The sequence below is a fragment of the Megalopta genalis genome, chromosome 9 (genome assembly GCF_051020955.1).
Source record: "Megalopta genalis isolate 19385.01 chromosome 9, iyMegGena1_principal, whole genome shotgun sequence".
NCBI lineage: Eukaryota > Metazoa > Arthropoda > Insecta > Hymenoptera > Halictidae > Megalopta > Megalopta genalis.
This window is the reverse complement of record NC_135021.1, coordinates 9,826,473-9,842,051: the sequence shown is the minus strand read 5'-3', so window position 1 is coordinate 9,842,051 and position 15,579 is coordinate 9,826,473. Positions and strand designations below refer to the sequence as shown.

General features: G+C 42.1%; 1 protein-coding gene across 2 annotated transcripts in view; it reads left to right on the top strand.

Moving 5' to 3' along the window:
* LOC117225080 (ankyrin repeat and SAM domain-containing protein 1A) overlaps positions 1-14,652 on the top strand; it is a 167,440-nt gene extending 152,788 nt beyond the window's left edge. For both annotated transcript variants that reach the window (XM_033478399.2, XM_033478398.2), the window contains 3 exons: positions 623-781; positions 1,717-1,854; positions 2,783-14,652. In XM_033478399.2, the coding sequence (XP_033334290.1) occupies positions 623-781; positions 1,717-1,854; positions 2,783-3,394 (909 nt within the window). In that variant the 3' untranslated portion in view covers positions 3,395-14,652. The remainder of the gene's footprint in view (positions 1-622; positions 782-1,716; positions 1,855-2,782) is intronic.
* Positions 14,653-15,579: the final 927 nt, after the last annotated feature.

The window sequence follows — 15,579 nt, the reverse complement described above, 5'->3', positions numbered from 1 at the left end:
TTGGACGAAATGACGAAAAAATTACATTTTTCGATCTTTTAATTTATTCATTTTTTCCCCTTTTACTATTCTTATACTAGTCTGTTCGTATCTCCGATTTGACTAATGGTCTATCTCACCTTTATATGTATAATAAATAATAATAGTAATAATTATGCCTTTGCTTTTTAAAGAGATAATTTAATTTTCCTGTCTCAAAGTTGTCAATTTTCTAATCATGTTCGAAAACTGTTTTTTATTTTTCCTGGAAAACATATTTTGTTGAGTTAGCGTCACTTTCGTCTCACATGTGTGCTACAGTTATCGCTTGAACTACAAAAGCCCTTAACAACAAGCCTCTAATTGCAAGTTCTTCCTTTCCATAATAATTTTAATTGATTAAAAATAATACGTTGAGATTTAAAAATTCTTATAACATTTTTACTATTCTAAATTGCAACTACTAAATTTAGCCACAAATGCATAAAATCCGCAGTGTGGATTCAAAAATTTCTTGAATTTAAAAATTTTTTGTAAAAATAATAATTAGTTCATACCGATTATCTAAATTGTCAATCTAGAGTTCAATGGTTTGCCGCGTGATTCTAGAGACAGGTTTTTTTTCTGTTTCAAAACCGCACAGTATCTGGGCTCCACCGTCGTGAAAGAACTGCGTGGCACTGAGTCTACAAAGAAGTCTATACAGAAGCTGAAGAAAACATGCCGCGAGCCGAGAGTCACTCCTGACATCACCTTGGCCATTTCTTTTCGTGGCGTTCGTTTCCTGAATACGGTTACTAACGTAAGATATCGTTCTCCAGTGAAATTAAAAATAAATTATCCAACATACGTTACTGTTAATCCTTCGTGCTAGGTTACGAAAACGCTGATCGTTTACAGAAGTCATTATCTTCCAGAATTTAAATTATATTTCGGATTTCTTAAATTATTGTTACTAGTCGTTATTATCATTAACGAGAATTATTAGCTACGGGACTTAACACTTTATCGACCGCTAGCCTATTTATCGGCTTTTCGATTGCCAATGCTTATCGACCGATAGCCTATTAATCGACTTTTAGCTATCGACGGTTTTCGCTTCTTTACTGTTTTGTTAGTAGCTGACCTCCTGTATGCTGACTTCCCCATATCCTTATGAATTATAATTATAATAATTATATTATTATTTATTATTATTTTTAAAGGAATAAGCACAACACAATGAATAGCGAAAATTTAGCCGGTACTGGGAGCAAATGCGCGCGCGACTAAGCCAGTCCTTACTGAGTGGCAGCCTCAACCACGACCGGACGATAAAGTGTTAAGATCAGTTTCGTTTGAGAATACAGTAATTTCTTTCTAATTCGCGCTCAGATTGCGCACAAAAATGGACAATTTGGAAAGAGGAGATACGATTATTCGAGCTTTGCGTCTTGTTTTTATAGTTGTTGACAATCGGTAATTGTAAAAACGAACTGCAAGGCTCGAATAATCGTATCTTCTCCCCAAAATTGTCAATTTTTGTGCGCAATCTGAGCACGATTTAGGGAAAAATTACTATGCTATGAAATTGTTTGGAACCATGTAAAAAACGAAACGGGCGATATGTTCGATTTCGTTGGTTTCTTTAGTGCTTATCAAATTCTTGCGCAAATTTGATGGTAAAGGATTAACATTGTAGCCTAACGTAAGGTTCGATCTGTGTATTTTTGCATTTGGAATGATACAAATCGATAGGAGCCCATTTGCGTGCACGAGATTCGCAATATCCACTGCGCCTGCCAGGACGCCGACGATCTTACCCATTTCGCGTATATCACCAAGGACCACGACAGCCCAACCCACTTTTGTCACGTCTTTTGTGTGCCGACAATGGTAAGTCTATCTTTATTCCACGTAATGATCACGTTTTAGGAAGAAGTTGTCGAATTTGAACGAGTGCCTATTAAAGCTAACTTACGACTTCTTTAATACCGTCGATAAAACTGCAAATATTTTTTTCCTTCGAAATGTATCTATAGCAAAACTAATCTCAAAGCAAAATTCATAGCCAATTAACCTTTCGAACTAGAATTTTTTTCACAGTTAGGTTGATTAGCTAATGATTCGGTAAAATGATTTGATGAAAATCTATATCGCTAATGAATTTTATAGATGAGAAAAGAAATTTATATTTATTGCGTGCAAACCTTTGCTTTAATATTTGAAGAATTTAAAGAAAGTGCTTAAGATCTTCATTTAGTAGATTATGCGATACATGAGATCGTTCATCTCAGGCACTAGTTCAAGGGCTTGTTAAAATTCAGAAAAATGTAGTCAGAAGAAAAGTATTGTATTATATGATAGTATTAGATAACGGAACAGTATTCTTTATTTTACCACAGACACGAAATGCTTTCATTCGCGATAAATTTTGGGTACCGTTATTCATTGTACTTAGCGTTCTACATGTAGATCCCCGTTTTAGTTGGCAATAGAGCACATGGTAGCAGAAGCCTATACAAAGTATCATGTACCATCCGGTAGCACATACATAGTACATAAATTCAGAGTAGAACAAACTCGGGCTCATCTTTCGATTCAGTCTCAACTGTGTACCAGCCCCGAACACGCGCAGCATTCATATCCCGCGAAAGCCGTTCACAATAGAGTTCGAAAGCAAGACAAAGAAATTGGAGCATCCGCGTCTAACTTTCCGTTTCCAAATCTTCTTGTAACTTGAACGAAAAGGGAGACGCAGCCTGTTCCAGCTTCGTGGCTTGCTCCTGCGAGAAATGTACGAAGCGAGACTTGCCTGTTCTAGGACCAAGCGACAGAGGTGATTCTAACTCTTGGTCAAGCGTTCGAGGTAGCTTACCAAATGGCGCTGAGGGACAAGTTAGGTGGTCACACGGTCCGATCGCAGTCCGCGAACCAATTGATCGCGTTCTCTACGAAATTGCCGGCAACCACCAAGTTACCAGCGTCGCCTGATTCCGCGGCAGACCCAGGTCGCGAGCAGGAGCAACCTTCGGCGACGGGCCCAGGCTTAAACTCGTGCAACAACGCAACGACGAGATTAAAGCTGAGATCGAAATCGTCCATCGCGAACCCGATCATCCAGGTGGCCAATCCTGCGCAGGACATGAACTCGAACTCCAGTTCCGGCTCGAGCACCACCGCGAACTGCACTTCGAGTTCGAACCCTGCGACCAGCCCGAGCACCAACTCCGTCAGCAGCTCGAACTCGAACACCAGCACGAATCAGACCGCCAAGCCACTCGTCACTCATGGCCGGTCTCACTCGGTGAACGATATCAAGCTGAACGGCAACCAGCTGAAGCTAGCGCCGGTGCCCGTCGACGACATCGGCATAGGCGTCAAGGACATGAAGCCTGGCTCGAGGGCGCCGATTGCTCTATCGGAAGAGCTCTAGACGGATCGCCGACGAGTTCTCAGAATCGTGGAAAGTTTCTTCATGCTATGAAACTGTTCTAGACCTGGTCTAGGTCCGCCAGGCCATCCTCTAACTTCTGCTGGCAGCTAATCCTCGTTCGACGCGCGACTTCGAGGAACGTTGCCTGCACGGTCGAACGATGGCTTTTCGAGGTTTCCAGCCGGTGTATTTCAGCGGAGGTTGGCATAATACGTGCACCGATGTTTCTACAGTATCAGTGGAGCTTCCGCTTGCTGTATGGTAGCTGGACATCGTCCCAGATGAGGCGATCGCAATCGCTTCGCTTTTGGATCGCCCCATGTGACGATCACTCGGGGCACTGATGGACCGTTTATCCGGTACCTTTTTATCTCTCGAACTTTTGTAGTAGCGTTATACACGTATGGTCGCGTTTCGGCGTACTTCGACAGTTTGTATGAACACTTTTTCCCGGGGCGAGTCACGGAGGGCCTCGCGGCGGCTCAGGTAAGTGGACGACTCCGTCGAATCATACTTTGCCAAATTCCACACTTACGGGACCGTGTCCGACCGACCTTCGAACAGCGACACTGTGATTGTCCGCATCGAGAGTATTAGAAGAAGACTCGTCTGGATGGCAATCGAGTGCTCACCTTTTACACGTTTCTCGCGTGATCGCGTGGCGAGACTGACAGGTACCCGGAAACAACGAATTCGAAACGAACTTTGTTACAATCACTTAGCTCCGCGGCGTGTTCCGTTCATCCTGAACGTTCTGACGACTTGAACCGTTGTGATAGGCGCATCGAATAGGATCGGACTCGAGAATCTATCATTCTCGAGTTTCTGTTTGACGATTCTGCCGAGAAGACTGTGGAAAACTTCTAGATTGTTACATGTTTGAAGTCGTGACAATACTAGAAGCCACGTTTAGATTTTAGAGCAATTGTCAGGTGCAGAGGAAGTGTCCAACCAAGAGATATTACCGTGTTGCGGTTAATGTTAATTACCCTTACTTTGTGTAGCTGTTTGAAATTCGATACCCACTGATATTTCTCTATTTAGTAAAAGACGACACGCAAATCGTGATATTTCTAACAGCTGTGAATATATTTCGATCGAATTTGATCGTCCAACCGGTTTCCCGTTTACAAAACGTTGTTTCCCATTGAAATATCAACAACAGGATAGTCAGGATGAACGGAACAGACCGCGGCAACGAAAACGCGACCGTTTCTCGCGAACGTTCTCACCGCGCGAAGCGCGCGTCTATCACGATCAGTATTATTCGACTAAAATAATGCTCCTGACACCGTAGATATTTTCTAGTTGTACGCACGATCTTTTGTCGGTACAGATGAGTGAGGAACGTAACATCGATGTCTCGCCTAAATTAACTAAAGGAAAAAAAAACGAAAAACAAAAGTGAAAACCGAAAAAAATAGAGCTCGAGATGGAATCCCCCTTCCTACGGCTCGTAAAAAATCGATCGACACATGCACACGTACACAGTCACGCGCGCACACACACATACATACATACATACGTACACACACAGACACCATACCCGCTCGCATGTACGCACAGACACGACACGGTAAAAAAAAAAGGAGAAGAAAAAATGCACATTCCGCATCAAAACGACACAGGCGAGCTGACAAATTCCAGTATGCTCAATTTTCGAACCCGAATAAGTAAGTACTAACGACTGATGAGACTTTGAGGCTGAATTGTTCTTTCGTTAGCTCCCCCTCGCCCGCGAAACCGTGGACAACGATCGATTTATCGTCCGCGTTCGATTACTTTTCTTCCACGATCGATTCTGCCGCGTCGTTACGAGTCGCCATCGTTTTCTCGACGTTTCATCATCCAAGACTGAGACAACCCTCGCTTCGTTTTGTATTCCAGGCGTTTAAGGGTTACGTATAAAGACATACACGCGTATACACACACGTACACGGATAATTACACAGGGACAGGACGATGTAATTGCGGAGGACAGGCACACGTATTATTGTATTATAAAGAACGAGAAAATGGAAATGGAAACGAACGGAGAAAGATGAAGCTCTCCGTAACTAGCGTATTTACTCCAGTGCTAATTCGACGAACCTCGCGATTAGGAAACGAAACTATACCACGAAGCGGTACCAAATATCTATCTAATACGCATACGTATACACATATATTTAAATACTCTATGGAGTCAATATGAAGGCTCCCTGTAACGTAAGGATCCCCGAGTTGGAAGTAAACGCACGAGAGCGAGTGGACCGAGACAAGCTCGAAACTTCCGTCGAATTTCATGAATCAACCGTGTTTAACATTGACAGGCTCAACGAAGCAGTTACAAAGGAAACATAATAGCAGAGACAGCAGATTATCGTAGATAAGATTTCGATAGAGATATAAAAAAAGACAAAAAAACAATGAGTGAGAGAGATTACCGTTGCGTCAATCGGAAGTTCCTTGCTACGCGAAATCCGACGTGTCTCAGCTTCAATTCGGTTGGGCCCCAAGGTGTCATAGTAGTATCGTCGAGCAACGCGTAGCATCGTAGCTCCGTTCTTTCAGGGAGCAGGCCTAACGACTTCGTAGATATCGAATGGAACCGAGAGGAGAGTTGCGAACGGAGGAAGAAATAACCTGCTGCAAGATGGTGCCGGTGCCATTTTTCTTGGTACTCTGTACACGCTTAGATTGCTCCGTAGCGAAACCAAAGATTGCATGTATGTACATAGAAGCGAGGGATCGTAGGATCGAGCAACGAACAGCCGGATCTCGATCGACTAGCCGGATCGAGAAGGCTGGACTCGGTCCGCGATCGGTGATAGAACGGAAACAAATGACGAACGGAACACGAGAGAGAGATACTGCCAAATAAACACACTACGAGTACCGCGTGGGTATACGCACACTTTGTATTCGTCACGTTTAGACGTCGTAGGTAATTATGTATACAGGATTACGCGGTAAGGTGAACGGTAGATGCGGTGGTCCGCGGGCATCGTGATAACAGTCATTTCGCGCCGCAGAGTTGTAATTATATGTGTATCCTCTACGCACCGGTGTATTTCGCGTAGCGCAGCTATCGTAGAAAAAGTAGTATTCCGAAGTAGATCAGCACGTTTTCCTCGATGTCTCAGTAAATATCAGGTAAGGAAGTGACTCGTTCGCGAACTAGTAGTCCCAGAACGGAGAGTGGCGGAAATCGCGGGCTCGTTGGACGGTTTGATGCCCGATAGCGTCGACGAGTTGGCCAGATTAACTATCGTTTGATCGTGAGAACTCGAGGAATGCTTCCGACCACGTGGAACTAGCAACTCGACTCGAACACAGACGGTTCTTTCGATGATAATCGTTCGGCGACGGCGGCGAACGTTCTCGAATTTGTTCCACGGGAAGATCTACGCCGATGGGCTTGTTACGTTTTTGTAATTGAACGTCGCGATGATTGAACTTCTTGATCGGCTGAAAGTGCTGCAATAAAGTCTGATATTTCGAACGGCTTTGGAACGCGTTCACGTAAGATCACGGCGAGGGAAGGAGAGGTGCACCGACTTCGTCCCTACTCCTGCGATCTTGAAGGTTTGCTATCGATATAGTCCGCCGAGTGCTCCAGTAAAGCTTTCGTACAATTGGTGAGAGTTTCTATAACTCGGTGAGAGTTTCCCACTACAGTAACGCTACCGTGGTAGTGCTACACTCATACAAATATAATTTAAAAAAGTAAGTGAGCACCGATGGAAACATCAGCAACTGTCGCGGGAACGCGAGGAAGTAAAATTTCAGTGTCGTAGAAAATTTGTGACGGGGCAAATCGTAGTCGGTCCATCTTCTCTTCTTACACCGTGCGTAAGATTCACCGTGGGTTTTGTTGATCGAAGTATTTTTTTATGATTTTCTACGTGAATAGTAAATTTGTCGATTTTGAGGCAACTTTCGGAACACAGATTCCGACGAATTTTTCACAGTGCGCAACGTTTTCGGTATCCGAGAAATACTGGTGTTCCGTGGAGACGATCTGCGGGAACAGTAAGGATGATTAGTACAAATCGCTTAAGTAATCGTGAAATTGAAGACGCAAATAGCCGAGTTCGCCGAGTGTCCAAGCTGCCGAGTGTCACGACCGCTCGCGTAATTAATCACCCGAATCGTTCGGTGCTCCGGTGTTCGGCGATCGGAGGCTTGAACACTTGAGAACACGGACACGCGAGTATTTGAATTGTTCGATACACCAGTTCGTTTCATACTTGAAGTTTTCGAGTATTTGGATACCTTAGGACTCGGATGCCCGAGTGCTCGGGCGTTCGGAAGCAAATTAGCGCTTCGGTTTAGCAAGCGAGTGCGACCCGAAACACAGGAACGTCGCGCTGTATCGGCAACGGAGTCCGGCATTGTTCGAATCAAATTCGATTCGTATCACCATTTCGAACAGATTCTTCGAATAGCATTTCGTATAAATTCTTCCGATGAAATTTTATTCGTTACTTGAATAAAATATGCCCGGCTCCGATCGATAAGTATATCGTGGCCGACGTGTCCATCCGTTTCGCCGTGTCACGACGCATTCATAGATTCATTTTCGAATCCATAGAGACGCAGATACTGCGCCGAGCTTTCTTTCACGATACTATTCGCGACTGGGAGCAACAATCATTTCATCCATCAACGAACAATAGGAGTTGCGGCGGACGCAATCTCGCAGGTGCCAACGATGGAGCCCGTTTTTATATCCGATCGGCACACAAGTTCGAGCCGATTTCACGATCTGTGTTCTTGTTGTCGAGGCGTTCGCCCGAGGGTAACCGGCGAACGTTGTTCGCCGATCGATTGTAAATAGACGTAGTATCGAGCAGCGGAGATCGGTAGCCGTTTTGTTTCGCGGACTGTACATTATATCTTCCAGATCGCCGGCAGACGTTTCAACCGCTCGACACGCCGGACGCAATAGATAGACGCATGAAATAATTTATTTCCTTCCAGGGTCGTCGATACGGGTCGATGCAAATGCGGCACCCGCGATCGCGATACGACAGAGGCATCTATATACAGCATTTAACGATTAAGTATTTATACGAGTAACGACCGAGTAAACTTTAGTTGTACGACCATAGATATCGATAAAAGCGTAGACCGATCCGAGTGGTATCGCGACGAGTTTAGACAGAACTCGAGCCTGCCGATCGCGCGAGGATACTCGTTCACGGACCAAGCGACACGACGAGGCGAAGCCGAAAGCGAAAGTGAAGATCGGTGGACGATCGGTAGCTCGTGAACCAACGAGTCACGACGTATTTAAAGGCGTGTCCGAGACTTGGCCACCGAGGCGGATACTGTTAATCTCGAATAAGCTTTGTTTCTCGTGAGTAGCGAGGTAGACGATTTATCATAACGATACAGGCGCGAGGCGTAAATGTACATAGGTGTGTGGTTAAAAACTAGAGCGTCCTACAGCGATCACCGTGAATCAGTTCACCGCAACGATACCAAAGAAACGGTCGAGGCAACTTCCTAATTGTACATTAGACCACTTGTGTGTGATTAAACTGGCGTATACTAATTACCCCGATGGCTTCCATGTGTTGTTGATTTTCGCGAGTCACCTTGCGTCTTGAGATCCCTCGGGCCTCTCTCGATTCCACTTTGTGTCCGTCTGTGTTTATCGGTCGTCTCGCAATCTTCGAACGCATCATCCGAATTTTTCCATGAAACGTGTCTTTCCAGTTTCGGTGTAAGAAACGGCGTCCGCACGTTTAAGAATGCTTTCTATTTCGTTTTATTTATTTACTTCGCGGAAAATACTCGCCGTGTTTCGTCAAATCCGTTCGGCTCGTTCATTAGACGCGGCGGCACGCATTGTTTCACACCGGGAAACACTTGCGCGAACGTTTTTCCTGTCCCGCATCTCGCAACGTCGCTTCTCAGCCGAGCTCATCCGAGTGAATTTGCGTTCGTCCTGATTACGCGGCCGTTTCCCCGGGAAACGCGATGTCATTAACGCGGTGCTTATCTCAAATCGCATCAATTTGAGAGCCGGATTCGCGTGATCGTTCCCTCGCCGCAGCGTCAGACGTGCCGCGGAAAAACTTCGCGTGCCTCGTTAACATTTTCACGTGCGAGGTCCTTCAAATTAATTAAGCAAATGTCGCCGCGTTTCGAATCCGCGGCCGCGATATACTTTCATTGGTTCGTTGACAATTAACAATTTTGCCCGCGAGTGTTCCGTCTTCACTCGGAAGTTCGAATTTTTCCTCAAATTCAATTTTTGCACGGCTTGCGATGTTAAACTCGCAGTAATTAAACATGCTTAATTTGCGAATAACTGCTGTTGTATTCGCGCCGTTTTTTTTTTTTTTCAAACGTATCAGGATGACAATACTGATAATGGATTGATTTTTCTTTGTCAAGCGACAGTTCGCACCGTTTCGAGCAGGTTCAGTTGAGCACGAGATTTCAACGCGTCTAAGCATTTATGTATTTTATTCGACGTATGAATTTATTTCGAATTCCCTTGCGATGCATTTTTAATCTAAAGACACGTTTTGTATACGATAAGCTACGTCCTATGTAATTTCGTGAAACGAGTTTCAGATTAACTTGTAGACAATCGAAGAAACGTCTGAGATTCCTAAGTTGAAGCGCAGACTAATTACGCGAACTGATTCCGGTGAGAGCGTTTCTATCTCTTCTAGAATCTTTGTACAATTGTCGCGCTAACAGATTGTAAGAATTCGTGTTCGAAGTTCAGAGCTATATTCAATGACTTATAAAAACCGTCTCTCCGCACAGTATAATCTAGTAGTATTTTCTTTGCGCGGCTAAGGTAGAAGCTATTCGGTAAGTTTCATGGAATTTCATCGAGTAATTACTTTTTAAATGTCACCCGTTATTAAACGGTCTCGAGTTTTCCCGATTTTCTATCTCTTGCTCGATCGCACAGCAGCATTTCCTTTTCCACTTTCAAGCTGTAAGCATTTTTGATATTCACACTTCTGACCGCGAGACGCGAAGCTTACGCGTTCGACTCTTCGTGCACCAACTATTATAACATTTCTTTTTATACGTCTTCTCACGTGATCAATGGTCCACTAGGTGTGTCACCTTTCTTTCATCATTGAACTCGTTCACTATTTAATTGCACAAAATACCTTTCGATGAAACGTTTTCAGCAATCTGCGAACCAAGATTTATCCGTCTTCCTTTCCAAAAGTTACCGTACTTTTCGTGTTTGATAATTAAGAATGGGTCATTTAATACTCGAGTGTACCACAGTAATCCCCGTTTAATAGTCCCTGCGGCTATTAATAAGGCTCAGCTGTTTCGACAAGTGATATGTTGATAACATTAAGGATACCAACAGTTTGTAAAAGCGATCAATACTTACCAAATAAACGACGACTAAAAATATTGATGCGACGATTTTTTCAGGTTTTTATATTGTCTTGACTCTCGCGACGTTTTAAAATAATTTTTGTCCTCATTTAGGCATAATGCTACATTGCACTTATTTTTATTACGAAAACGTATATCCTGCGTAGAAAGTCAGGACACATCAGGTCGAATCAAGTGATTAACACTATTTCTATCGAAGGTTTACAAAGACGCCTCATAATTTCCATTTAACACTATTTTACCAAAGGGGTTAAAGAACATCTTTTAATAAATTTTAATAAAAATTATTTCTTATGTTCCATGTTTTCTATGTAATCACTTCTCGAACTTTGCTGCAGTCGTCACAAAATTATGGTAAAGATAGTGTTAACCATATAAAATGAATTGCAACATGAAAGCTGTGACAAAGGCTGTCCGTGTTCTTGAGAAATTAATTTGGCGCTCAAAGTATTGAACGGAAACAAATAAGGGGACTATTTTTAAAAATATTTTTCGGTGTAAAGATGTAATGGGCAATCGTGCACGGATTAAGAGGATTCTAATTCACGTGTACGGTGCCCATCTTTTGAGTTATTGTTCTGATTTGTCGTCCGGCCAGAACAAATACCTGCGACAAGTGAGAAGATTACTATCGATGGCGAAGCTGTTACGCTAATTACTGATGTGCGACTGCACATTTTGCCGAGGTCAATTCTCTCCGCTATTTTCTGAGATACACATTGTGTCATCGTTGTTCTCGGTAGAAGCTTTTAATGGAATTATAATCGTAGTCTATCCTCATTCCAGCCCTCTCCCATTTTCCCCAGAGGATCTTCATCTTCCAGTCGTATCCGAACGGCTTACGACCCGAGGTTTCGCGTTCCACCTGAGCGTGAAGGTGGAACGGAACGGCTTGTGTCCGTGGCTTGATGGGAAGACTGACTTTCCTCCGGCAGAGACAGAGAAATTTCGATGTGTACATAGCGGGGTCGCGAGCGTGTAAGATATCGTAGTAGACTTATGAACGTAAATGGTGTAATACAAGTGATCAGGGGGGACGGGAAACGAAGGTTGTAGGACGATCCCCGATCGTCCCTCACACTTTGCTCTTCTTGCGTCGATGTTTCTCCTAGTCGTTGCGATTCTTCTCTGTAATGTCTTCTCGAGATTTGACTCTTTCATTTGCACGAGAACATCGACGCGTCGACTGCCACCCTCGCACCGTTCCTGGCAGCCATGGGAATCATGGGAACCATGGGAACCACGGGACACCCAACAGCAGTAGTTCGAAGAAGCCGTGCAAATAATATACTGGTACGATATAATATCAGAAAAAAAACATTCGACATGCATTTCTTCATTTGTAGACGAATGTCTAATTTTCAACGCTCCGAAACTTGAATTTAATTATCATTAAATAACGAAACTTAGAACGCTGTTTGATAGTGATTTTTTACACCGACATTTATTATTTCTTATCATTTCGTTTTAGTATCTATCCTTCCGCGGGTAAAATACTTAAAATTGTACGAACTGCATTTCTTTCAGCAGGTCTATTTTTGAAAAAGGTGTCTTCCTGACTGACGTAATGATGTTTTTTCGTTACTCTGGTGTAAAAATCAAGATAAACTGAATATATTATTATTTCAAAGTTTCAACGACACTTTGATGTTTATAAGTTACAATTACTTGGCTTTTTCGTTTTTACGATAACGAAAGACAGAAATAAATCAAGATTTAATGTCCGTGAGACAACTGGACAACAAATGTGTTAACTATAACGAGTATAATGTTTAAAGAAGTATGTATACTTATTCCGAACATTTATAATTTATTTTTATGAGTTGGAAGATATCTTTTTGTTGACGTGTCTCTAATATTGCTGCAAGAAAATACAGTAGGACTATCCGAGAAAAATCTTTTGAGTAGCTTAAAAAATTCTCGAACTAAATGGCTTAAAGTGTAAAGCTCGAGAATCATTTATCGCGGCAAAAATTTGTTCTCCAAATCTTTGAGGGCTGTTTTCGTGCCTACGAAGCAAACGATTGTAGGCATAACAAAAATACGTATCGAATAGTTTTCCGAACACTGTGTTGTAATGAGAGAGCATCGGTGTGTGTCGCGTGACTTCTCGCGTAAACGTCGATCGAGATTGACTTTGCAGCTGGATGAAATACTGACGTGAACACCGGTCGTCGTACAGTTCGCAGTCAAGTAAGAAATGCAATGAACGACAGTGTACACTGCGAACGTTTTTCCGGCAGTCGACGCGTCGATCCTAAGCATATGCACAAGGCGTTCGTAAAAACACGATTTTAGATATTACAACGGGCGAGAGAATTCGAATAGTTGCGCAGTGCAATAATTCGTAGATCCAAAGATTTCGTAAGTGTTAAAAGTGAAATTAGTTTAAATCAGTCTTGTCCATGGATTGGACATACTACGCGGCTCGCTATATTTCTGGTGGTTGTCTCCGTAATTCCGGTTGTATCGCGAGTTTCAGAAACTGAATATGAGTCATCGTAATTAAGAACCAATTTTAGTGGATTTATTGTATAAGGAAAATCCGAGATATTTGGACCTGAAGTATGTGAAGAGACTTTGGACAGGGCTGGTACAGACATAAATGTTTTATAATAATATAAACAGCAATCTTTTAATTCCTCAACTAACAGTACGATATAAATTGTCAAGTTCCAGGTTTTGTGATATCATTTTCGAACGTTCTATCGAGTTATTTTCACTTTCACTATTATAGAGACTATGGGAATCCAAGTTTCCTTGTTACAAAACTGCACTATCATTTAATATTACTACACTTATGGTAACGTTTCCTTACTATAAATCAATGAACAATAGTCTTCGCGAATTCTTTAGAATTCCTCAGGTTGTTTAAAGATCTTATTCACCGACTAAACGAAAAGTCTATCTCTTAACAGTTTATATTATATTTATTTCTATACAGTTAATTAACCCATAACGATCGCAAGTCATCTCGCACGTGCCTACGACCAAGTACTGTTGTCGCGTCAGAGATGATTTGCGACCGTTAAGAGTTAACCGCATTATTGTTATTTCAATGAAATATTATCGACACCAACATTTGTAAGAAGGTATCGGTCGATCTGGAGAGAATAACTAATAGGACACGCGTTCAACGAGTTCGGCGAGTAGCAAAATCCAGTACGAAGTTCGCGTATTCCTGATCGACCGATTCTTTTTCCTTTCGTATGTATTCGATCAGTGTCGGTGAAAGAAAGGAATCGAATGATTGCAATGCGAACGCATTATTTCGAAAATTGTTGCTAATTATCCCTGCGTTATTGCGTTCCAAAGAGAAAAATTGGTGCAGCGCTTGATCGTCGTGCAATTCGAGGTGATCCGTAGAGATAATAAAAAAGAGCGAGAGAGAGAGAGAGAGAGAGAGAGAGAAATGAGAGACAAATGTATTCACTGATGAACCGTGCGCGACGAGGACCGCCATCTTTGCCGGACGTGGAGGAATCATTGATCGAGCGGATTAGTTCCTTTCTTTATTTATTTTCTAATAGCGATAAAGCTCGAATCGGACGTGGACAGAGGGCAAAGGTGGCGCGAGGCCTCGCGGCACACGGGGTTTGCGCAAAAGAACGTACAAATTGAAAACGTGAAGAAGGGTAGAGGCGAGTGATCAGTGTCTTTTAAAATCAAAAGGATATGTGCACGAAGCTATTGCCGAGAATGCCATATATAAACGCGCTATTTTGTACCGAGCAGCCTGATTAGACGCAAAACTTCCTACTTTCTTGGACACATTATATTTATTATTGTTCATGTTTATTAGAATGATATATATATGAGACAGAGATTATTCCCTGGATATCTATAACGCCTTGAAAGAATAAAACGGATACTTTACGGGAAAAGGACTATTTTATTACAGCCTCCTCGATTCGAGTCCTATATTAATACTATTTTTACCGAATAAATAACCTTGACATATATAGATATGTACTTATTTTTACGGAATTGATTTTATAATTATTAATTAAAGAAAAGTGGTTAAATGTAGAAAAATAATTATTAATATTTTGTTATTAATCTTTTTAAAAATGACGAGCGACGCTACGTAACCTCCTGGTTACCTAGGAAAGTGACCTTGACAACACATGTTGAGGCCATAGTCAGTGGTGGAGTGTTTGTGTGAAACAATATTTTTACTAATATTTAATTTCAAAAAAGTTTGAACAAAGTACGAAGCGCAACTGCATGCAATATCGTTTTTAATTCAGTATCGATATATTTAAATCAGTATTTACTTAATCTATGTGGATTATAATAATATTCCACACCCATGAAGTTATAATATAGCACTGTTTCCCCTGAATATTTAATTTAAACATATTTTCATACGTATGCATATTGCATAGCTATTCTTCTACTCTTTTAATAACACAGGTAGGTGCTCCTTCAGATACTTAAAGCATGCATTACGTCTAAATTATCAATAACAACATCAAATTAAATTGAAATGGAAATCTGTAACCTCGTACATATTGATTCTGAATAAATTAATATTAATTCTGAATATAATGATCGCCGCAGTAATGCGAAGAATTCGAGATACGTTACGAAATAATAGTTCGGCAATCAGCCAACGTCTTCGGTAAATGATATTCCACGTCCTTCGTTGTACGAAGTGAGCAGAAAGTTTTCGCATCTCGAGAACTGTTAGCATAAGGAAAACAATTTGAAATAATGAAGTCAGACATTCGAAAACAATGCAATATTGTGTGCAGCGGGAGATTCTAATAGCGAGATGACTGATTCGTCGCGGTTCAATTCAACGGGGA